At 41.9% G+C, this 24,951-nt stretch overlaps 2 protein-coding genes and 2 long non-coding RNA genes across 5 annotated transcripts; 2 read left to right on the top strand and 2 right to left on the bottom strand.

The window, feature by feature from the left end:
- Positions 1-26: 26 nt before the first annotated feature.
- mapk4 (mitogen-activated protein kinase 4) lies at positions 27-14,766 on the bottom strand. Its single transcript, XM_019887411.1, has 11 exons — positions 14,101-14,766; positions 13,949-13,975; positions 10,457-10,548; positions 8,859-9,240; positions 8,287-8,462; positions 6,721-6,865; positions 4,731-4,813; positions 4,545-4,623; positions 4,055-4,274; positions 3,819-3,972; positions 27-2,461 (listed from the first exon to the last, which is right to left on the bottom strand). The coding sequence occupies exons 4-11, from the start codon at positions 9,223-9,225 to the stop codon at positions 1,601-1,603; spliced, it is 2,085 nt and encodes a 694-aa protein (XP_019742970.1). The 5' UTR covers positions 9,226-9,240; positions 10,457-10,548; positions 13,949-13,975; positions 14,101-14,766; the 3' UTR covers positions 27-1,600.
- LOC109526297 (uncharacterized) lies at positions 2,385-3,636 on the top strand. The gene is made up of 2 exons (XR_002170307.1): positions 2,385-2,490; positions 3,268-3,636. It is a non-coding gene; the product is annotated as an uncharacterized LOC109526297 (long non-coding RNA).
- LOC109526287 (uncharacterized) lies at positions 4,209-6,357 on the top strand. 2 transcript variants are annotated; one of them, XR_002170304.1, is made up of 4 exons: positions 4,209-4,301; positions 4,563-4,657; positions 4,737-4,853; positions 6,067-6,357. It is a non-coding gene; the product is annotated as an uncharacterized LOC109526287 (long non-coding RNA). The 2 variants fall into 2 exon arrangements; XR_002170303.1 differs by lacking the exon at positions 6,067-6,357 and having other exon boundaries at positions 4,737-5,044.
- A 1,821-nt stretch (positions 14,767-16,587) lies between the features above and the next one.
- tspan36 (tetraspanin 36) lies at positions 16,588-23,336 on the bottom strand. Its single transcript, XM_019888135.1, has 7 exons — positions 23,181-23,336; positions 19,237-19,428; positions 19,076-19,150; positions 18,174-18,269; positions 17,874-18,023; positions 17,710-17,793; positions 16,588-17,106 (listed from the first exon to the last, which is right to left on the bottom strand). The coding sequence occupies exons 1-7, from the start codon at positions 23,238-23,240 to the stop codon at positions 17,026-17,028; spliced, it is 738 nt and encodes a 245-aa protein (XP_019743694.1). The 5' UTR covers positions 23,241-23,336; the 3' UTR covers positions 16,588-17,025.
- Positions 23,337-24,951: the final 1,615 nt, after the last annotated feature.

Genomic DNA, 24,951 nt, shown 5'->3' with positions numbered 1-24,951 from the left:
ATTGAAAAAAAAAACCAATGCAGAGCAACCATTTTGGATTTATTTTATTATGTTCCCCCCCAAAAGGTGAAAAAAACAATCATTACTTAACATTCAAACCGCTCTCGTTACCAAAATGGAGTAGAAAAAGCCTGCGGGGAAAGACACGTTAAGTATGTGGCTATATTTACATTACTCGCAAAGCATGCAGATTCCGATTTGGAGGGTGTTTTTACATTCAGTAAGCTGGGAAGCATTGAGGTGTACAGAGGCATGTACATTCATTCAATAGAAAATTAGCTCAGTAACCGTGTTTAATTTGCGTGAGAAAAGTTATTGCTGGTTTCGTGGAAAGTGTACTGAAAAAAAGAAAGAAATGTGCTTATTGAATTGGAATTATCATTGAAATTAGTTGGTTTTGCATCACCTTACTGTATATGAAACACCGCTGCAACAGACAGTAGAAGAAAAACATTCCTAAATGTGCTACTGTGAATAGAAGTTGAGTTTGTTTTTGTTTTGCTTTGCAAATGTTCCCTCTTTATCCCATTTTCCATTGAATGTGTGTGTTCTGTGGACCCATTTTATAATAATAGCCTTATTGCATCCTTGTAAAAAAGCTAAAGCGACATTGAATGCAGCTCATTTTGCGGGGTTAGGCACATGTGATTAATAACCTTATCGGAACATACTGTCTTTTACAATTGCAAGCGTAGGCAACCCATAAATTTGGTTCATACTACAATGATGCTTGTATTAGACTTTGGGGGCGGGGGGGGTTAACGTTAAAGTTTATTTTGTGCTCTCTATTGCAAAATAGATAAATATTTGCATTCAAAAAATGCATTGCACATCAAAACCAAAATCAAGTCAAACCAGTCTGAAAATCTGTAAAGACCACACAGCACCCAAAAATGTCCCATAAATAATGAACATGTGAGGAGTTGGACATTTTATACAACTGAGCGTCATTTTTCTAGTCCTACGGTATTCCTCGTTGAATACATTCAGAGGACCTTCCTGTGTGTGGAAGACATAAAATATGAAAACATGAACAAAACAGAAGTTATTTTGTGTGGTTGTCGGGTGTTTTAAGTTCCCGCATATTAGGGTGACGATGCAAGAGTCAAACCCCCAAATCTCTCAGCTGTGAGGCAGACATGCTAAGCACCATTCCACAACGTTGCCTAATTAACTGAAATGTTACTGTGGCGAATACAAGATAGAACTAAAGAGGTCAAACTAACTCCACACAGATGGGCCAGAGCCAAGATTCAAACCCAGAAGCTGAGATCGTAAGGCAGACGTGCTGCTGAGGACTAATCACCATGCTGCCCCCAATCAAAAACATGTCAAATACATTTCTGTCGAGTTCCCTTAAGCAACACCTTGAGCTGAGCTATGCCTTTCCATATCAAGCAGGCGTAGGGAATTCTGGTTCCTCGAGAGCCAACTGGTAAGTCAAAGTACCACTGTATACTTCAGGCCATGACAATTTCATAAAAAACACAATTTAGCGGGAGCTTTGTGGTGACGTGCGCAGGAACATTGTAATACTAGAAAAGAGAGTTAAAAGTAAGATTTAAAAAAAACTTTTGCGGTGTAAAATCCTGGAGTGGTTTTAAGTCCGCGGGGGTGGCGGTGTCCTGTGCTCGGGAGGTCTGGACAATCTGCAATTGATGTTCACTTGTTTGCTCTCCTCCCGCCGCCCTTTCCCATCACTTTTTTCCTTATTCTGTCGACACAGCCTCAATGCTCGGGAGATGAAGGCATCCAAGTCGAAGAGGCGTTCTTTCTGCTTGATGGGAAGCAACTCGTCGCAGTGGACGTCCGATGATTTTGAGGCGCTGGTAGTGGAGAGATGTGGGGGAGGAAGAAGAGGAGAGACGGGAGTGGATGGAATGAGGGAGCAAAGAGATGGAGGGGTGATGGGCGGAAAGGGGCTGATTCTGTCCTCGTCGGTTAAGTGATGCGGCTCCACGTCCGGGTAGTGGAAGACGGGAGTCGGGAGGTCCGTAGGGGACAGCGGGAGAGGCGGGGAGGAGGTGAAGCAGGGGTGCGGCTCCAGAGATGGAGTTGGACTGGGGGAGTCCAGATGGGACTGGGTGCTCTCCACCCAGCGGGAGATCTCCTGGAATAAATCTCCTGTCCCAGTTCCCGTTCCTGCAACCTCGTCATCCACGTTCATCTCCCTCTCGTCCTCCAAGCTTCCCCCAAGTGGCTGGATGGGCACCGGAGGCGTGCTTGTGTTACGCTTCCAGTGAGACAGATCCAGAATGAGGCGGGGTTCCGAGTAGTGCTGAGGTTTGCCATCCCGCCACGCAATCCGGTCCAGATAGGACGGCGAGCCCACCTTGTAGTCGCACGAGCGGCCGCAGTCGAGGTCGCCGAACCCGAAACCGCAGGCCCGGTCTAGAGAGGAGTGGGAGTGCTCCAGGAAGCGTTCGGCGGAGCTGCTGTGGGAATATTTACGCGGGTCCACCTTGACGGAATGACAATAAAGGTGGCGAAGTGAGTGAGTCCTTTTTGTCCGACTTGCATTTGATTGTGTCATTTTGTTTACCAAATATGGTCCCTTCTCAAAATAGGATTCCTTGCCGGATGAGACTCCGAAAACCACATTGTTGAGATTTATTTGGGATTTCCAAAAGCAGATTAATGAATGAATTACTTAATGACGATGGCTCACCTGTCCAGTTTTGTTTACATGTACTGAAGACGTTTTGTACACCTTTAAAACTACGAGGTCAAAAGGATCTCAAATTGGGTGCAATGGCTCACCCAGTGTTGGGTCCAAAAGGGTCCGAGCCAACACTGGGTGATTTATATCCAGCCCATTGCGCCAAAGATTTGACCTTTGGGTCAAGATTCTGATCCAACAAGTGCCAAAAACTACCCATACCAAATGTGTTTAAGAAATGGGTTATCAGTATGGTTACAACTGATTTCATTACAGAAATTTTCTTAGAAGAACTGCCTCTTGTTTGCGGTCACCACAGGAAACAAGAAATATTGATATTTTGAAATGACAAATAATTCCTGAATTGATAAGGGTGATCAAGGTCATATCAATATCTTGTGTGTTTTAAGCCTTTCATGCACCCCCTAAACTGATAAGCTGTCCACTGTAGTAACCGCTGTCCCTGAAAGGGTTAATATACAGTACTCTTCTACGACTTATTGTAACTTCACACAGTGATTGATATTTTGTTCTGGAATCATTTCCAGTGTCGGTAATGATGACATTGTTGTTTCTATCGATATGTTATCTAATACACTTATCAACAGGGTTGCAGGTGAGCTGGAGCTTTTCCCTTTGCTGACTTTGAGCAAGAGTTGAGGTACACCTTCACAGGTGTCTTGAATGAACCGAACATGCATATTTTTGGGATGTGGAAGGAAGCCAGATCACCTGAAGTAAAGCCACGCTGGCAGAGATTCCAAACAGAATTGTGAGGTGGATGTACGTACTAAGCACTTGTCCACCATGCCTTGATATTTCAAATGGTCCAAAATAACGTTAAACTGCACATTTGTCCTTCCGGGAGTTCTTCTGTTTCCATCCATCCATTCATACAGCCATTTTCCAGTGTATTGATTTTATTGTATGTATTGTATTTGTATGTATTTCAATAAAGTCATTAAAAAAAAATTCCACCAGCTGTCAAAATGATTTATGTTTTGTCCGAAAAACCATTCATGTTTCGATAACAGTGGTATCACTGTATCAATATTTCATGGATGGATCTGCTCAACGCTGGTTAAGGTGCTTAAAAATCTCATGAACAGTACATACAAACATTTTTAAAACAAATGTGGATGGCTGAGGCGTATTCTACCTGGGCCTCCTCGAGAAGTGAGGTGCAGCTGGCTCGGGGGTCCCTCTGCACCTCCTCTTCTTCCGTCGTGTCTTCCATATCTGAAGTCATGTGACCGGAAGGCATGCATCCACAGCTCCTACCAAACTGCGGCCAGCACATATCGTTTGACAAGCTGGAAAGAATGGAACAAAAAAAGATGTTGTTTTTTTTTCCCCAAGTTAACGGATTAATATGGGCCGCGGGGTGGGGTTCACCTGTCCCATTGGTTACTGGAGGCCTGGCTCAGACTATTGCTGAGACTGTGTCCCGTGACCAGGCTGTCTTCCAGTTCGTCTTCAATGCGGAAGGGCTGCACCGAGGTGGGCTCATCTTCGGGACACGAGTACTGGCGCAGGAAGGGGTGGGAGAGCGCCGCCTCGGCCGTCAGTCGGTCCATGGGGTTGAAGGTTAGGATTTGCTCCAGGAAGTCCACAGCTGAGAGAAAAGCGTGACAAATATCAAGTTAGTTTTATTCGTATAGTGCCAACGCACAACATTCTGTTGCATTACAAAAACGTGGGGGACAGAAGGGGGGGGGGCGGGGATTGTGGGGTTGGGCAACCAGGGGATGCATGAACATCCACATTTCTTTTTGACATATTTTCAAAGAATTTCATTGAGGCTATTGGAGTTTCAGGGAAGACACGAGCTACGCTCACTTCCGTTACGTTTAAGGGAACTGGTCGCTCAAACGCGTGCGCTGACCTTCTGCATTCACTTCAGGCAGCAGCACGGAAAACGGCTTCCTGACTTTCCAGCCATGATTAATACATGAAGGCATCACCTGGACAGGCAAACGGGACAACATTTACAATAAGGTCATCTCTGTATGATGATTATTATGTTTTTGTATATACCGTATGTTGAGTTTTCAAGAATATGAACAACCACCTGCAGCAGGTCCTGTCTGTCCTCGTCTCTGATTACCGGCACGGTGTCAAGAATCAGCTGCATCTGTTCCAGTGCATGAGCTCCTGTGAATGAAACAGTCACACTAATCAAAGCACTGCAAAGGTCAGACCAGTTCTCTAAATAACAATTTGAAAGGCAGCCATCGAGTGCAATGAGAAGAGACTAAAGTAAAAAAATTGGGAAGGCAAATTGAGGTCATAATGTTCTTATAACGTCTATCAATCCATTTTCCGATCCACTTTATCCTCACAAGGGTCGCTGGAGCCTATGCCAGCCGTCTTCAGGCAGTAGGGGGGAGACACCCTGAACCGGTTGCCAGCCAATCGCAAGGCACACATGCACGAACAACCATCCGTGCTCACACTCACTCCTAGGGACAATATAGAGTGTTCAATCAGCCTGCCATGCATGTTTTTAGAATGCAGGAGGACACCGGAGTACCCGGAGAAAACCCACACAGGCACGGGGAGAATATGCAAACTCCACACAGGAACCCACGACCTCTGCACTGTGAGGTCGACGAACGAACCACTGGACCGCCCTTCTTATAACGTCCTAATGTTAGATATGACCTCTTCTCAAAATACACTTTACTCTTGCAACATGCCTTATTTTGTCCGTATATCACCATTTCATTTTTTAGGGGGAAAAAAACGTGTCTCATGGAGTTATTTCAGCTTTTTCTGGTGACATTAAATGAGTATGCTCTATTTTTTCTCCCACCGCTATTTGCAAATTTTGCACTTTAAAAAAAGCCATTTTTTGAATGTATCATGACTTAATTACTTTTGACAAAATATTTTTGAAGTATTTTCTCCAAATACTGTATTCACGACTTAATTCATATAACATTCCAACGTTAACTCATCACGTAAAATTACGTTATTCTTGTACCGCTGCAAATTTTGACTCATAAGATCAAAGCTTTTTGTTCTGGTCATATTTAATCTTTTTTCTTGGAATAATCTATTGCAATCTTCCCATCGCTTGTGAATTAGATTTTTAGTCAGTAGACTATATGCTCGATAACGAGCAACGTGGATGAAAAGATGGCTTTTCAAAGCAAGTTTATTGTAGTGACGTCAACACGCCAGCAGAGAGCGCTGCAGCAAAACATGAGCCACCAGGTACTGTTTTTCTTTCATAAATACCACAGGTACCCTGCGGTAAATAGGAATACAGCGCAGCAATAAAAAGTGATTGCTCAGCTGCTTTGCGGATTTGCGGTGTTTGGTGAAAATAAAAGATGGATGTGTGACTGGAGCAGTTAAGCGCCTCCTGCCTTATGTGCGTCCCACCCTCTGGTGTGTTGCAGGCCGGTAGAGGTCAAATAAACTGCGAGAGGAGGAGCAACATGCAGACTTAGTCTGGAATCATTGGCATTCTGCTCACACAATCGTGGAGACTGCAGAGAGACTCAACAGATGCCACTTTGTGTAATGTCATGTTGAATTACGGAAGTGTGATTCATCATAAAGGGAAAACTGCTTTTTAAAATTCTACTTCCAATATTCCGAATTGAAAGAGCCTGAATAAAATTCAGTTAAGTTGTAAAAAAGGCTGCATGATAGACAAGCGGTTAGCACGTATGCATTGCAGTTCTGCAGTTGGGGATTCGACTCTGGGGTCCAGCATTCTTATTCTTCTTGTGACTGCGTGGACACTCCAGATTCCTCCCACATTCTCAGAATATATAATATAATACAATACAATATTTTTTTCCTTACAAATTGATTCAAATGAAATCTATATTCTACATAACATATACATTAGATTTTTTTTCCAAAAGAAATGTACTTTTTACTTTTTACATTTACAATATATGTTTTCCTGTACAATAATTTTACTCTTAGTCTCATCATTTATTTGCAGAAAATAAATGGTATTTAAAATACCCCAAAAGGTCACGTCTTTTTTGGTCTCACTTGTTTTCCACAGCTGTCTACCTAGCATAGAATTCAGATGTTACCTGCAAAGAGCATGCGTCCAGTGAGCATCTCAGCCAGGATACAGCCCGCAGCCCACATGTCTATCGCCTTTGTGTAGTTGTTCGGGGACAGCAGCAGACGAGGAGAACAATACCACTTGGTGACCAGACCCTCGGACAGGTAGCCCTGTGGGAAAACAATAAGTGAGGCCCTTCCAACAAAGTATACTGTAGCTACTGTTCAAAGTATGTGAAGCATAGTCAGCTCTTCGGTACGTTTCGTGCATATAAATCCGGTGCAGTGGTTATTTTTGTTTGAACAACAAAGAAGCCTCAGTGGGGGCTTTTCCAACAAATTTATTTTTAACTTTACAAAAAAACACAACATCACAACGTTAGGGAAAACTGCACAGGGGTTCAGTCGAACAAAGAAGAATGCGCTTTTTAGCTAAGAATGTTTCGCTTTGATGAGGTATTCGTGAACATTTATTTTTGTGGTTGTAATTGAATTCACTTTCTGCAGTGACTCTGAGTAATAAAAAAATTATTTGAAAATGTTTTTTTCATGTTCTGTTGTGATGTTCTAAAATAACCACATTAGCTGAATAGAGTTGTATTTCCGCTCTAACAAATAAAAAAATTGGCAACAAAAATGAATGAAATGTACTAAAATAATGTAGAATATAATAATTTAAAATTGATATATAAGATCTACATTGAAATGGCTCCGATAAAAACTTTTACTGACCATGACAAACTAAAATGAAATGACGTATGAATAAAACAGAATAATACAAAAGAAGACATCTGATAGTCACACAGAACGGTACAAAATTAAATTCAATTCGCTGTCCATGCCGCTCAACCTCAGCTTTATGACACCAAGAGACAGCACCGGGTGCCTAATAAAGTGAGCGCTGACTACTCTTCGAACACTCTCTTTTTTCACCCTTTCTTCCTTCCTGTTAAATAACTTATGGGGCAAAGCTAATATGGTAGACACGCACTAAAGTCTTTGAAAGTGTCAACATTTTGGCTACATTCTCTCACCCTCCCTGCTCATTTTTCGCCCCTTCCCCTTTATTTGTCCTCTACTCCTCTTTATGTAAACACCCACCCCCCCTTTGTGTGGCACCCGGCTGATCCGCTGCCCCGTGATCTTAGCTGACAAGAGATCACCTTTCATCACACACACACACACACACACACACACACACACACACACACACACACACACACACACAAACACACACACACACATGAACGACAACAATATCAAATATATAGGTGTATACATCTATGATAAATATTTTACTTCTTATTATTATTAGATAACAAGTTTGTCCTGGAGCGGTTAGCTTAGACACGGTTAGCACGGCTAGCACGTATGATGCAAAAAAACTCTAAACATTAGTATGGATTTACAACCCTGCTGCTATCATTATACAATTACGAAGATTAGTATTCAAATGTTACTGTCTTTATTAAATTTTAAGGATTTATTCAACAATTTAAAACATATTTATTTATTTATTTATTTATTTTTTGGGGGGGGTGCTTTGCAACATGAACAAAGAACAGAAATTGTATTTGACTGTTCAAGCTGACCTTATGAGAATAGTGGGGGTCAACTATCCGGGCCAGGCCAAAGTCTCCGATTTTGAGCAGCAGTTGGTCAGTGTTGATGAAGATGTTGGCAGGCTTCAGGTCTCTGTGCAGCACGTTGGATGAGTGGATGAACTTGAGGCCCCGCAGCAGCTGGTAGAAGAGCAGTGTGGCGTGACCTGTGGAGATTTGGATTTCAAGCCATTTTCCACATCCAAGAAGTACAGTGTGGTGCAGGATGGGAATATTTTGTTGTATTCACCGTCAAAAATGGATAAGCATACCCCGTTTGGCAATTGGGACCCTTCGATTAAGCATACAAGTCGAGGTGGTCAGGTGAATAAAAGGTGGCGCAGGACACCATGTAATTTGGAAATGCACCAAAATCAGTGGGTTGACTTTTGTAAATATAAGCACTAAAGTGGCCTAAAGTTGGAACCGGTCAAATTTGGACTGAGCTGTTTAGATACAAATGTAAAACCAAACCAATGGAGTCAGTGCACCACAGTCTGTTTTTACGAAACCAAAGCTGTCAAGTGTGAACCCGGCCTATGATGCATTTGCTTTATCCGTACCTGTCGACAGCGCTCCTTGCTCCAGCAGCCGAGCCAAATCTGTCTCCATGCACTCCTGGATGACGTATAGGGCGCCAAGCTGGGCTGGGTCCCTTACAGGCGGTCGTCCATGGGGTGCCAGGACCTCATGTACCCGGACCACATTTTCGTGATGCAGCCGGCGGGTGATCTTCACCTCCCTTAGCGCGTGCTTCACCGTGACGGCGTCACGCATGGCCAACTTCTTGATGGCCACGCGACGTCCGGTGCGCTGGTCCACGGCCGACAGAACCAGCCCGGTACCACCGGCGCCGAGGGGCCTGATGTCGACAAAGTGGGCGCTGAGGTCGAAGCCGTGGTGGAAGTGCGAGGTGTCTTGTCTGGCCATGATTGATGACTTGGCCTGATTGGAAAGGTGTTGTTTTATTGCGATCAAACATATTTCACATTTGGACATGTGCATTTAAACGTTTAGAGCACAGGTGTCAAACTCAAGGCCCGTGGGCCAAATCTGGCCCGCCAGATCGTTTTATGTGGCCCGCGAAAGCAAATCAAACGTGTCATTTTCCATGATGTTTGCTAAAATCTCGACCAAAATCTAAAATTCTCATATGTAATAAATAAGAGAAATATTCTAAGCATTTTCTTGTCACCAACCCCTCATTAGAGTAACAAACAAAAGTTGAATAAACTGTAATTGACTTTTTAAAATTTGGTTTCAGTTAAATCAGGTTCACCTCTAAAGTAGCAAAGTGCAATTTAGGTTCAGCTTGAAATTTCATCCGAAAGCCCAAAATATCCCTCACGTTTTGTGAGCGGTGTGAGTGACCAATTTTAGGACTTGCTTGGCTAAAAATTAACTTGACTTGCTATTCATGAACCAAGTCAAAACTTGAACTCCATGACTTCACAAGTCTTGAAGGTTTATGATTAGAAATCCGTATTTTTAAGGTAGTGTGCCATTGTCGTGCTTAAGATTAGGACGGTAAATTTGAAGCGGTGTGTTTTTGATCAAATCAGGGAAAAACAGAATGGCAACATGCAAGATTTGCTACTCAGAGTTTAAGAGCTAAGCTCAATTGACGTGGCAGTTCAGCTGGTCATACGTTAACTTTGCTACATGTTGGTTACACATTGAATTGAGAAGACAAGAAAGAAACAAAAAAATACAGAGAACAATTTTGGAACCATTCAAAAACTGTGATTGTAAAACAAGCTAGAGCAGCTAACTATACCACAAGTCTAAACACTTGAGCGCAAAAGTGGCTAATATGCAAATATATATTGTGACTGAGCAAGATTGTCTTCACCTCCCCGAACCAAACATATGATTTCACTTTATTCATGCGGACTTAACTCGCTTGATTTTTGCCGCTGTACCTTGGGATTTGCTCGAAACCAGAAGGTGAAGACTCGTGACTTATGACTTGCCCGTATGTGACTTATTCCAACACTCATCAATTCCCCTCAGGTAAAAACAGCCGCATCATGGACAGCGAAAAAGAATAAGATTCTCTTCCTCATCTTCCATGATGACATCAGTGGTTCATTTCACACAAGTCTGTCGCAAGTTAGCACCATAAGCGAATCAGTGGTGTCTCTCCCAGTGTTTTAGCTACCTGATGCCTATACTCTGAACCGGAGGGAGGGGTGGGGGGGATTTCAGCGCCCCACTAGGAACATCAGTCGGCCAGCGCATCTGTTACCACGGCTGCGGGAGGGAGGAAGGAAAAGAGAGAAGATATGTGAAAGTCACACAGCAGAGGATTCAGCAGAGTAACTATCACATTTATTCGAGCCAGTTTGAGAGCTGTAAAATTTAAAAAAAAAAAAAAAATATATATATATATATATATATATATATATTTAACATTAAACATTTTGCCCTTTTAAGCGGAGCAATGGTCATTTTTGATTGTCACTGTCAGAGAAGTACTAATTTAGAAAAGAGCTTGCGATTGTAGTTGTGGTTTGGAGCGGTGTGCAAAACGAGAGCCATTAGGTGCCATTTGCAGCCAAGTAATGCTCCCAAAAGCAGGTTAAATATTACAAAAAAAAACAACAACATTTGAAAAAGTCATTAACAGAGAATGGAACTAAACAATATTAAAAAAAAGAATAAAGTCTAACATAAAATGAAAACAAGATCAAAATTTAACAGTAAAAGAAAATGAAGAAAATACAAATGTGGAGCCTATCCCACCTGTCTGTAGGCAGCAGGCAAGGTGCCTAAACAAAAAAAAACTTTCACACTCATAATCACACCTCGGGACAATTTACACTAACCTACCATGCATGTTTTTCGGATGTAGGAGAAAACCAGAGTAGCCAGAAAAAAAACCTCGCGGGCACGGGGGAGAACATGCAAACATCACACAGGAAGACCGGGATTCGATGTCTCAACCTCTGCACTTTGAGGCAGACGTACTCAACAATCAACCACCGTGCCGCCTTGGGAGGTAAGTGGTTCAGATAATAGTTTGCAGTGGTGTAGAACTGCACTGCATCACACTGACAGTTGGCTTCTCCTATTTTATCATTACCGACAAGCGAACAAGGTCATCAAATTACCAGGAAGACTTTCTCATTCTTATGCGGCACAGTTTTATTTTACTGCAAACTACAAAAGACCAACATTAACCCTCTCATGCACCCTGTAACCAGATAACATGAGAAACTGTCCACTGTTGAGGGATTTAGCCTTACTTTTGAGTATTATTGGTAGCAGTCTCTCACCTGAACATCCATTTAAACTCTTAAAACAAAGGATGTAGTGTGAAGTTTGTATCTTCTTCTCCCTTGAGTGATTAACAGCGCCCAAGTGTCTTCTTTTGCATCCCCCACCTCTGGCGAGACCCCGAAGGCCGTCAAGTCCCCCTGAGGAAGAACTCTTATCTCAAGATTTATGCACAGCAGGAGAGGTCCGGACTTTCCCATCATGCCAAGATCGAATTGCATCAACCTTGCTTTGTTTCTGAATTTTACATAAGGGGCAGAACTGCCCGCCTCTCGTTAACATATTATCCCTGTATAAACGTGAGACTGTATTTTTCTTTTGCTTCCTGACGAAATCTAAAAGTCTCAGGAGCCCGAATTGATTCGTAAACTGCAGAAAATAAAACCTTCGAAGGTACTGTTCATCGTCTCCAGCCTGTATTTGGATAACCAACATCCTCATCATCCGAAATTAACGAACACGCGGAGGAAGAGAAAGGCCGACTCTCTCCCCCCAACAAACCGCTGTCCCTCAAAAGGTTAACACTAGACTATTTTGCCAACTCTCCTATTGGATCACGTTCGATTGTGCAGCTGTTATAAAGCACTTACTTTACAACAGTCCTTGATCCCTGCAAGGAGCCAAACAATCCGTCTATACAAATGACCAAAGCATCACTTGACTCACTTTCCTCTCGGCTCTCCGTATAAAAGGTTCACAGAAGTAACAAAGAGGCCGCCACGAAATGACACTTCACGTGTGCGCTCACCTCAGAATCCGCAAAGTATGTGTGTGTTAGACGGAGCGAGAGAGAAAGAGAGAGAGGCTGCATATACTGGCGCTTGGTGGGAGGCGCAGCTTCAGACTAACTTTATAAATAATTCATCACCGCTGGAGATGGCGCTTTGCGCGGGCGCGTGCGCATGTGACTTTTGCAGCTTATGCAACAACAAAGAAAATATCTCCACCAAATGACTTCAAAAAGGGTTGCTGTTTTTTTTTTTTTTTTTTGTCACTTCAAAAGGGGTACCAGTGATGAAAGACAGGTTGGGGGGTGGGATGGTGGGTGGGTTAAATCTGATTCTAGCCATAGACTGCGATAAGAAAGCGCTACGTGCATCTTGTCCGGCCTGCTCACGACAGTGTGGTGACCATTACTTTGAATTTACACGGCAGTCATCTGCGGTTAGCGTGTATGTGAAGACACTCGCCTCCTAGGCGTGCACGTTTAGGATTACAATCAAGTGTTATCAGACTTCATGTGCATAAATAAAATCTTTTTGAAAATGTCTTGACCTTTTCAGACTTTGCATTGCAATGCAGGTTTTCATTCTATATATGTCGTGATTCTTACCGAATAAAGAACAGTAGTTTAATGGTAAAATATATCGAATTGATTCATACCGTTTTGGGCACCAGTAACTGTACCGCATAAATTCCATCCAAAAACAGAAGGCTATGCATGCATGTGAGCTTGGATTGACTCCAGGTACTCGGCTTTCCTCCCACATTCCCAAAAACATGCACGTTAGGTTCATTGATCACTCCACGTTGTCCGTAGGTGTGATTGTGAGTGTGAATGGTTGTTTGTCTATGTGAGCGCTGCGATTGGCTGGCAACCAGTTCAGGGTGTACCCCACCTGCTGCCCAAAGACAGCTGAGATGGGCTCCGGCATGCTCGCGACCCTTGTAAGGATAAAGCGGCTCGGATTATGGATGAATGGAAGACTGAAGAATGATTAAAAGACCTTAATGAAAGGTAGGGGCAAAAGCAAAGTTTGTAACCTGGATTTAAAAGCATTTCACTTCTTTTGGCAACTATTTGTGTGCAGCATAACAGCTAAAGGCTGCTTCGACATGTTTGTTTTGAACTTTGGGCTTGAATCAATTGCGGACATCAAAGCCCTACTCGGTAGGGTAATTATCTTCTTTTAGACACTTGTGTGACAGCCAAACATGGAAACACATTACTACATTTATGCCTGAGCATTTAATACTTTTTATGATGACCCTGGAAAAGATTAGATGCCGGAGAGGTGTACTGTACTCCATTCCACTGTATTTTCAGGTACCAGCATTAAAGCTTCTCTGCATCTTATTCTTGTGTGTGCAGCTGGCTTCATGAACCAGCTGAGTGCGTGCGTGTGTCCGTGTGTGTGTGTGTGTGTATGTGTGTGTGTGTGTGTGCGCGCGTGTGCAGTGTACCGCCCCTTTGAAATGACATCAACTAAAACACTGTGTGAATAGGTGAGTAAAGTGCACCAATAGTACTCAAGCCAGTTATTTAATCCTTTTCTCAAACAATAAGTCCTCACCACGCTTGAGTCGGTGCGCGATACCATTACAAAGGGTGAGAGGAAAAAAAAGAGAGGAAAAACAACAGCATCACACTCACCGGAGGATCATACAGCCCGCCCGCCGTCTGCAGACAAAAGATCCGGAGAACGAGATAATCAAGACAGATGCGAGCCTTCGTCAGAGAAAAAAAAAAGTGAATTAAGTCAACGCATCTCTTTAACTCGATCATTCTTTGTTATAAGGTGATACCATGGGAGAATGGAGGGCAGGCAGCTGGCAGCATGTCGGCAGCACCGAAGTGGGGATCCGCGGATGATGAGATAAGGCAGCAGACTGCTCCAGAGCCGAGAGCCCCGCTGTGTGGCCGGCCGGAGGACCGCGGAGAATGGAGAGAGGGGAGTGAGGGAGAGAGGAGGGATCTATATCAAGATAGACCCACACAAAAGCGTACGTTTGCACGCACGCACACGCTGCAGCTCATGAAGTGCCGTCTCTCGTTTCATCTTTTCCCACAATTCCAACTACTTAAGTCTGGGAGTGCCGGCAGCAGCAACAAGCATGTCGGCATGATGACCTCACTTAAACCCAAGGCCTACAACGCCTCTCAAGGTTCATCGAGTACACACACACACACACACACACACACGCAAATACATAAACGTCTCAAATACAAAAAATAAGTGGTGCAAAGACTCACCAAATCCGGCAGATGGAGCTGTGGTGAAAAAAGGTTGTTACTGCGGAATTAGCAAGTGCAAAGAAAACGCATCGAAGAAAATGACTGGCACCAGCAACCCTCCTGAGGTTAAGATCATGAATAATGCGGCAGTACAGGCCTATTATGTTTAAAGGAATCATTTTTAGTGTTCTTTTTAAGAGTGTGGTATTCGTAAGGGGAAGTACTGCTTCGTTAGCGTCCCTTTACTGGCCCCCTATACATTTTGGAGTTCTTTTCGGCAAATTCGGCAAGCCCCCTCGCTGCTCATCTTTAAAACTCGTCTTAAAACTCATTTTTATTCTTTGGCTTTTGACGCAATATAAGACTTGATTTGTGGTTTTACTGTTTTTTGTGCTTAGTGTGGTATTCGTAAGGGGAAGTACTGCTTCGTTAGCGTCCCTTTACTGGCCCCCTATACATTTTGGAGTTCTTTTCGGCAAATTCGGCAAGCCCCCTCGCTGCTCATCTTTAAAACTCGTCTTAAAACTCATTTTTATTCTTTGGCTTTTGACACAATATGAGACTTGATTTGTGGTTTTACTGTTTTTGTGCTTTCTGTCTTTTGTTATTAATTTATTGTTTGTTGTGAGGGGTATTTTTGCTCCATGTACAACACTTTGTATACAGCGGTGGGTTGTTTAACTCTAAAAATACAGTTGATTTCAGTCGTAGTTGACAGCTGAAGTGTTTTTTTTTAAATATGGGTTTTATTTAACAGTAATGGTACAATTGCATTTTAAAGAAACGTGTGAACAAAATCACAATATTACTTGTTTAGTTTTGTTCCTGTACGTACGATTGTATTTAATACAGAGTATTGGTTCAAATACAAAGTTGACATGTTTTTAAAAAAAGGGCAGATATTCCTTGTGTACACCCAACTTCAGTGAAGTTGGGAACGATGGGTTAAGCCTAAATAAAAACAGAAAACAATGGTTTACAAGTCATCTTCAACCTGTATTTAATTGAATGCACCACAAAGATATTTAATGTTCAGCCCGATAAACATTGTTTTTAGCAGATAATCATCAACTTCGAATTTTATGACTGCAACACATTCCAAAAAAGCTGGGACGGGTGGTAAAAAAAAAAAAAGACAACGTTTTGGAATGCTCATCAAACACCTGTTTCAAACATCCCTCAGCTGAACAAGCTAACCAAGATCAGGTGGGTGCCACGATTGGGTAGAACAGGAGCTTCCATGATTTGCTCAGTCATCTTGACTGTTACGGACGCAAGGTTCAAAACCCATCATTTAAACTGTTGAAATTGTCTTCTACAGGGACTCAAGAGTCTGACCTGGGCTTACTTTACTCCAGGAAACACTAATTGCAAGTAACCTTAAACACAAATACAAACGCAGCCAATCACTGTTGGGTAGAACAGGAGCTTCCATGATTTGCTCAGTCATCTTGACTGTTACGGACGCAAGGTTCAAAACCCATCATTTAAACTGTTGAAATTGTCTTCCACAGGGACTCAAGAGCCTGACCTGGGCTTACTTTCCAGGAAACACTAATTGCAAGTAACCTTAAACGCAAATACAAACGCAGCCAATCACTTAGTCAAAAATTAGTTCCTGTACATTTCTTGTTCAATCGCTATCAGCACCCATTCCCTTTTTTGGCACCAGTTTCTTAAAAACAAAATCACACATCACCATTCAGTTTATGTTTAGAAGTTTTTCTCCGTTTCATTGCTGATACAATTGCACCACTTGTAGGGATCTTCTGGTCACTACAGACCATTTTTGAGAAATTTAAAGTGATCACAAAACAATGACTTAAATTGCATCCTGTTGTTACTTAAATACATAAAAACTAGATTAATGTTTGACCATCTTGATATTTGTAAGCTTAAACAGCATACTGCAATAATGGAAACTGTTGTATTTATGTGTTTGATTTGGCCCACCACACAATTCTCAAAACAATTCAATTCTGCGAGGAACGGTCATAAAAGAGCACCAATATACTACCCAAGCTCCCATAATGCATTAAGAGTGAAATACATCCAAATTTGTGAATTATTCACTTTATTAGCTTAGAAAGGCAATATAAACGTGCAGACCTTTAACTATTTATGACATAGAACTCACCTAAAAAAATGATATCCTCATTAAGACAAAGTTTATGTAGATTAGTTGAATCAAGTCGGTCATAAATAGTGCAGTCCGGCATAAAGCATTAAATTGAGTGCGGTGGATTCCAGTGAATTTGGTCAGGAGTAACAGAAGGAAAAACAACTTGAATCTATGTGTAGCTATTTAAAAAAACTATGAGTGAGTTCAAAAAGGTGGTACAAGTGAAAAAGGAGGAAGAAAACTCGTGGGAATGCTGTAAAGTGACATGCTGGAAATTCTCGCTTTTGATCCATATGACAGTCGTTTATGATGGACATTGCAAAACAGTGATGTTTAACAGATACAAGGTGTTGAGGTGAAAGTTTTTTTTGGGTCAGGCGTAAAGAGGCTGGTAGCCGCTCCTCCGCCTGCTGCTTTTACAGGCTATCACGCACACGCTCAGCATCCCAAAGAACTGCAGACATACAGAAAAAAAAATCAAGTGCTCAGAACTTTTTTTTTTTTTTAAATTGCGGTTTCGATGTTATTGTACTGTCGCTAAAATTGAGTGAGGCTCACAAAAAAAATGTTTGCTCGCAAGTGGCACAGTTGGGATATGTGTCATGGCAGTGTGAATTGGGAAAAAAATGCATGAAATCAATTATGACAGATTGTATTCAGGCCTCCTCCAAATGTGGAAGAAAATATGACATCTCTGGGAGTTCTGCCAAAGCGAGTGCAGCATAAAAGAACAGATTGGATTTGGCACATCAATTTGATTTTGACTTGACCTGATCGAATAGACTGATTTGTGACAGAAATTTGTCTGCCCCAAAAACAAAAATATACACATTAAAAACATCCAATGACAATTCAATATCTTCTAAATATGCTGCATATTTAAGACATGCAGATGGTAACAAGACAATGTGGATTAGTTACTCTCATCGTCTCAATATTAATAATTAAAAAAAAACAACAACAACAAAATGGATTCAAGCCACTTGGCCCTGCAGTCTAAATCCATCTGCAGTATATTTTACGCTCCATGTCATTAACGGTGTCACATTTTGGTTACCTTGATGACGGCGAAGCCCAAAATGACCAGCATGCCATACTTCAGCACGTCCTGCAGCAGGTGCTCCAGCTTGGCTTCACAACCCTGAAAGCACACAATCCCCCCCGTGCTTCATCTCCCACATTTGACTCGTCCGTCAGTACTGACCAGTAATCTTCGTTCACCTCTAAGTTGAGCAGGTCTAACTGGTCCAACCTGCCAGTGCACTGTGTGCTGACATTTTTACAGCAGGACACGGGCACTGTGCTGTTGTGGCTCTGGTACCAGGTCGTGTTGAACCAGCTCGTGTAGTTCCTCACGCCGCAGCACTGCAACTACACAAAGAATAACATTTTTTTTAAACACGATTGAGCTCACAAATGGCAAACAAATAAATAAATAACAGTAAACACACATTGCTCTTTCGACACAAGTCAAATGAAAGAGGATCTGGAAAATGGAAGTGCAAATCGTCCAGTACCAACCTTAGTCTGCAGGTCATCCACAGTTTTGGTCTCAGGGTCTTCGCCGTCATACTTTGCAAAGACGTCGCTCATGGACTGCTCCAAATTCCCGTTTATCTGCACACACGTTTGAAAAATGCTCAACATTTGAAAGGATAAATGTTGTCGTACTGTACATGCAAATGCGGCAGTCACCAGCAGATGTCACTGTGGTCCAAAAAAGTGAAGAGACGCAATTCAATCATCAATCATTCTTATTGATGTTTTAGATTTTCTAGCAGCATTATTTTTCCTGGCAAAAGTGATCCCAATCACACAGCCTTTTTATAAAGGCTATTCTGCGGATTCCGATGCTCTTTAGATTGTATCTCACTTGTCAATGTGTCCATGATTCACCCAAGAGACAGTATTCGTTCCTTGTGGTTTAGGACACAAATCTGTGTTAACATACCAACAGAATCTAATAAACTGAGCATTAATCATTGATTATTTTGAGTTTATTTGTCGTGACCATTTTTATTTTTTGACTTTTCACTTGACTTACCTGAGCTTTCTGTTATCAGGTTGCAGTATCGCTTATGTTAGCATATCGCCTGCATTCTCAATGAAATAAGGTAGAGGGCATGACGTAAAATCCTGACCCTACTTTGCTTGACGTTAGCATACTAACTGCATTTTGTTCATCCTTATTTGAAATACTACCTGATTACAAGGCAAGTAAAATCCTTTATCATTTTCTCTTGGTGCTTCCTCGACTCAAGTTTATATCTTGCTCCACGTTCGCATATAACCTGTTATCATATTTGCATTGTATGAAAGCACATTTTTCACTCATGCTGCCATCTACATCAAGATGGCTACTTCATTCATCTTGTGAGGGCAATTCTGTATGATCGGGATAGCAACTGTTGAAGACGACTCACTTTGCCTTGGTAGACGAAGCTCAGCACCAAAACAGCAACCTCGGCTGCGAACATCACCATGATGATCAGAAAGAACTACATGAAACAAAATAAAAAGACACTTTTAAGGTGAGAATTCATAGTGCAGGGGCATCTATATCGTTTCAGGGTGGGGCACTCACAAAGCTCAGGCCCACTTTGGACTCTCGCATGGTGGCGCAGCATCCCAGCAGGCCAATGACGAACATGACCACACTGATGCCGATGATGACCACGGCCGGAATGAGCGCGTACTTGTTCTGGATGAAGTTCTCAAAGGTGTCATAGCTGCTCAACACCTGGGAGCCGACGTACGCTAAACCAGCACCTGCAGCCTGAAAAGCACAGCGACACATTTATGATTTATTTATTTATTTATTTTAATGTTGCTCTGATTTGAGACTCTTGAGACTTACAAATTAATATGTAATCCCCATCCAAGATAAAGGAAACACATGCAAGGCTCCCACTCATGACAACAACTACATTTATACATTTCGTAATGGCGAGTTATTTGTAATCGTTTTTTGTTGTTTTCTCTTCCGGGCAATCAAAATATTGCTTCATGCGAAACAGGTCCATGGTACAAAACGGGTGGGCACCACTGACGCAAGGTACAGCAGTGCCCAACAAAAGATAAGGGTTCTTTGCGCTTATGTATATTTGAAAAAGAAAAAAAAAAAGCATATTTAAGCATTACTAGACTGAGTGACATTTGACATGCACCTTCTGGTGGTGTCGTAGCCAGCCATTTGCCGGATTTCTTTATTATTATTATGACATTATTGCATTATTACAGGTTGCGAAATAGCTTTATGTAAGTGTGATGGGGTGAGTCCGGGATGTATTCAGGATTTAAACTTTTGATAGTTACTTGTATAAACATTTGGGGGCTCAATTACTCACTCTATGAACAACAGAATGTTCTCCCCATGACATGCTAATAGGAAAGGTATTTGTATACAAGTCAATCTGTCCTAATTTGACGTACAGGATGTCAAGCGTGGCCATCAATTGGTCTGCAACACAATGATGACAAATCAGCTGATCCAGCAGCACAAAGAAGTTTGTTCTTAATATCATCTCCTGTGGCCTCATGTGAGTTTGTCTCGAAATGAACCCTTTCAGCGCATGTTATCGTGACTCTTTTTTTTGGGGGGGGGCGGGGGGGGGTTGATTTGCGAGCATGTGACTTCTCTGAACATGACTGTCACATTGTGATTGTGTTGAGACTATCTGTTAATCCATGCGAAAGACGGCACGGCTGTGACCTACTAAATCATTATTATCAACACACCTCAATTCCTTTTTCACCTTTGACTGGCCTTTATCGGTGAACGGGCGGGAGAAAGACAGGATAACATCATTTTCCTGTATTCCAAGGGGGTTTTGCAGAGGCAGGCGATCACCTGTCTTTTTCGGCTGGGCCGCATGACTCATGTCTTTTAATCACTCCACAGTCACGGGATGGCAATGGGCTCGCTTGCTCGCCCCCTCCATCCCCCTACCCCCAGGATTGCCTCATAATCTCCCCAAGAAAGTCTGATCTTATGCCCGTGAAACGAGGCAGCAAAGAGGCTTTTTGTGTGTGTGCGTGTGTGCATGTGTGTGTTCAAGAAAGAGGGACAACTCTGTGGAATGTGGCCAAATCCAAAAGAATTTTATGCGGCAATGGCGGGAAGGTGATGCGTGTGTGGTGTATTGCAATTTACTGTGGAGCAGTGAGTCTTGGTGGGCATGTTGTGCAACTTTTGAGTTATACTTGCTTTTTCGTTCTCTCTTTTACAAGCATTTGAACCACCACCATCTAAGTTAGGATCCAAGTGTGAAGATAAGTGCTTTAAATAATGAATGGATGGAGAGGAGAATCTTTTGGACTTCGGTTTATTGTGTCATTAATTACCAAGGTTATTATAGTTCATGAAAACAATCTAAAACAGAAATATTTTTGTTCATCAAATCAAATCAGAAATGCTTTTCAAAACTCAGACTATGCCATACGCTTATAAAACGATGTAAAAATGAGAGCCAAAAAAAAAAAAATCTAATGAATATCATACATGACCGATCAGAGTTCATTTTTAAAATGTTTATCGTTATCGCTACACGTCTGTACAGAAGAAGGTCAAAGAGTCGTTGCTGATTAAAAGCCCCTCTCGGTGTTGATTATGCTGTCAAGAAAAGCAATGTTGAGATGTCAAAGTTCAGCTTGAAATGAGTCTTTTCGTCTCTCATTATTTATAAAGAGCAGATAAAAGGCCTGGAGTTCATTTCAAATGTGGTATATTCATTTGGAATCTGGTAGGTATCTCTCGATATGAAGTCCAAAGGCTGTCACTAACAGAAAGCAAGTCATCATTAGGTCCAAAAATCAAACCGACCCCATCAGAGAGATAACAATGGTCCATTCTTAAAATTAGAATAGGAACTGCTGAGCTCAGCAACACCGAAAGAGCACGAAAACCAAGTGTGGTGGATGGCGGAAAAAATCCTTTCCCTCGTCAGGAAACATCTCAAAGAACCTGAACACTATCTTATGAAGAGAGACCACCTTTACGAGAAAGAGGGAAAGAGAAAAGTATGGAGAAGGGAAGGAACTGCTCAGGATCCGAAGCATACCACCCGTTCAGTGAAGCGCGGCGGTAGTGTAATGGGGTGGGCATGTATGGCTGCCAATGGAACTGGATCGTTTCGATTTATTGATGATATGAGTGATGATCAAACCAGCAGAATGAATTCTTAAGTGTTTCCGGCAATGTTATCCACTCATTCCCAGCCAAATACTTCACAACTCATCGGCCAATGCTTCACAATGCAAATGAACAATGACCCCAAGGATACTGCGAAAGCAACCAAAGATTTTTTTTTTTAAGGCAAAGAAGTGTCTTTTGAGAGATACAGTATATCTTTGAAGAAAATTCCACAGTTCCAGTTGCCTATTGCAATTGGCTGGCAACCGGTTCAGGGTGTAACCCGCCTACTGCCCGATGACGGCTGGCATAGGCTCCAGCACCGCCCCGCGATCCTTGTGATGATAAACCGGATAAGAAAATAGATGGATGAAAAGCTCATTCATCTTGTAAAATGACAAGAAGAAACAAAGCATTGCATCATACTTCCCTGGAACTCAGTTGCACCAAAACACAATTCCACTGAATTTAACCCAGATATTCCACTTTAAAATAAAGATAAGATAAGATAAGAAAAACCTTTATTAGTCTCGCAATGGAGAAATTCCCAATTCACAGCAGCAAAGTTATGAAAGCAATCCTTGAATTGTCGATAGAGATTCATATCAAACCATATTTTAATGGAGATGCACATCCCTGATAAACATTCTCATATACATACATACTTATATACTTTTTGTTCTTCTACTTCTCCCTTTCATAACTTTGCTGCTGTAAATTGGGAATTTCTCCATTGTGAGACGAATAAAGGTGTTCGTATTCTTATTTGACAAATCTGCGCTGTAGATCTTTGATGCAAAAGTGAAACGATGAGGTTAAAAAAAAACCAAAAAAAACAAACAAGCGTTCGTAAACAGATGGAGGAAAAACAAGGAGCGTGATTACATTAAAGAGATAAAACCACGACTGTTTTCCTGCGTAACAAGAGACAAGGTTCAGTTGAAATCTTGTTGCACGTATCAGATCATCAAACAGAATCGAGTGTTTTCGGAGTGCAAAAAAAAAAACAGCCCATTGCAAACGGAGGCCAAGGGGAGGAATGACGACTTGTTTTGATGGTTGCCACCTGAACAACAACACTCGAACGAAACGTAAACATCAAAGTGACGAAAACGAAACGACGTCAAAATTCAATTCCTACTCTCCTCATATTTACAAGTTTTCCGATTCAACTTACTCAATACCAACAAAGGAAAACGAAGACATTTTGAGTTTTACATACTTCCGTAAAGTCTGCCAAGCGATAAGAATCATATTAACATTCAACTAGCATATTAAATGAAGTTAAACAGGCCTGCTGTGATTTTGAGGAACTACCGTATGGTCGAGAATACAGTCGACGCCATTTGATACCACAAAAGATTGACTTCACAAATGCCAAAAAGAGTTCCTCTTACCCAGAAGATCAGACTGAGGAAGAGGAGGACCGTCTTGGAAGTAATGATGCCGCAGTCCATGTCGTTCAGGCGGTGGTCAGGAGACTGAAACGGAGTCAGCCCAGCTGCAGGTCTTGACGTCGGTCCGCTTTCTTCTTTAGTCACGAGGGTTCCAGGCAGTGTGACGTCACTTGTATAGTCGCGTGGTCACGTGGTGCGGAAGTGGAAGGGAGACGGTTGGGGGGCAAGTATGCGGCTTACGCTTCCTGTTTTTTTTTTGTTTTTTTTTTACAGAGAACAGAATGTTTGTTTTATCTGTTTGAGTCACACTTAAACATTGAAGATGTAACGGTTCATTCGCCTGACTCATGTCACCACGTTGCTTCAAATCCCACTTTTGAATGCGGTGTGAATTAGGACTGCACGATATTGGAAAAACATGCGTGTGATGTGGGTGTTGAATATTGAAATATCGATTTTATTATTTAACATGCACCTAAAGAATGACATTTTCATTATCTAATTAAATGTTTTAAAAAAAATTGTGTTAGTGCCCTTACTCAGGTGTAAAACTCATTTATGTCGCGGGCCACTTTGGAGTTGCGTCTGAATAAATGTTTAATTGTCTCATACACATATTGCATGTGCCATTTTTGTGATTACATATTTTTTATATTGTGTAGCTTTCGTTTGAATGATTGTCCGCTTTTGGTTCAAGTCACCTGAGATAGAGACCAGCTCTTATAACCCTCAACACGATAAGGACGATATCAAAAGGATGGGTGGGTGAACCACTTTCACAAAATTTAAAGAAGACATAAGGAGTGGCTGCAGTCTAAAAGAGGTCACTTTTCTATTTTATATTTTGGATATGTGAATAAACTTTGCTCCGATTGCATCGCTTTTCTTCTTAATTTGATATGGAAAACAGCTTTCCTTTGACTGCTGACGGCGTCTTGGCCACTGTCTTTTGTGGCCAGCCACGGTGCACTCTAAGGTGGCCGCGGCAGCAAGACAGCCAGCCGTAAGGAGCAACATTTTTTCCTATTTCGATTTTTTTTATGTATGCAACACCGTCTGATAAACCGTAGATGCGACAGACGCCCCAACAGCCAATCATGGCTCACCTGTATTCTGAGTTTGAGCCATGATTGTTACCTGAGCACGTCATTTTTCATCGACAGTGAATGGCTGGCAAAATGGCCACCCACTGAGATGAATAAAAACGAGTGGATTTTATGGCTTCACTCAAATTCCATGAATGCAAACTGTGTTTAGACTAGCGGGGGCGTATATAACATCTTATTGTAAAGGAAATATTTGACTTGACTTCCCCTTTAACGGCTACAGTATATAAATAAACTTGACCTGAGGGTTTTCTGTGACATTATCATGGCATGTATGTGGCCACTTTCCAATGCGTAAAAATATCAATAACTATTCTTTTTGTTAGCCATACAGAATGAATTATATTTGCCCACATGGAATCCGGACGTTATTACAAAGCCCCTGAATTACCCATGACCACGCAAACCCGAGTATGTGGTGCACGGACACATCACCAAACACAAATAACCCCCAGCACCACCTTCACAATTTTACCAAGCGATCAGAGTGCTGCTTATCAGAAACAAAACGTCGATCCAATGTTAGCCCCTCGACATCCAAACTGTAAATTGATGGTGGTGATGCAAAGCCACCAATTTACATAAAAGTGCCCAGTGTTCATGCAGATTTGCATTAGCCAACTGAATTAATTTAAGATAAGCAGTACATACTCGAATGTTCAGCA

The sequence above is a fragment of the Hippocampus comes genome, unplaced genomic scaffold (assembly GCF_001891065.2).
Source record: "Hippocampus comes isolate QL1 unplaced genomic scaffold, H_comes_QL1_v1.1 scaffold155, whole genome shotgun sequence".
Classification (NCBI taxonomy): domain Eukaryota; kingdom Metazoa; phylum Chordata; class Actinopteri; order Syngnathiformes; family Syngnathidae; genus Hippocampus; species Hippocampus comes.
The sequence above is the reverse complement of the archived record's forward strand: the minus strand, read 5'-3'. Positions and strand labels throughout refer to the sequence as shown.

Excerpts from the sequence above, each read along its gene's own strand:
- tspan36 (XM_019888135.1), bottom strand. The coding sequence starts at position 23,240 with ATGGACTGCGGCATCATTACTTCCAAGACGGTCCTCCTCTTCCTCAGT. Across the intron at positions 19,151-19,236 it reads CCAAAGTGGGCCTGAGCTTT|TTCTTTCTGATCATCATGGT; the intron begins GTGAGTGCCCCA and ends TGTTTCATGTAG. Across the intron at positions 17,107-17,709 it reads TGGGCTTCGCCGTCATCAAG|TTCTTTGGGATGCTGAGCGT; the intron begins GTAACCAAAATG and ends GTATGTCTGCAG.
- mapk4 (XM_019887411.1), bottom strand. The coding sequence starts at position 9,225 with ATGGCCAGACAAGACACCTCGCACTTCCACCACGGCTTCGACCTCAGC. Across the intron at positions 8,463-8,858 it reads GCAAGGAGCGCTGTCGACAG|GTCACGCCACACTGCTCTTC; the intron begins GTACGGATAAAG and ends AAATCTCCACAG. Across the intron at positions 4,275-4,544 it reads GCCTGAAGTGAATGCAGAAG|CTGTGGACTTCCTGGAGCAA; the intron begins GTCAGCGCACGC and ends CTTTTCTCTCAG.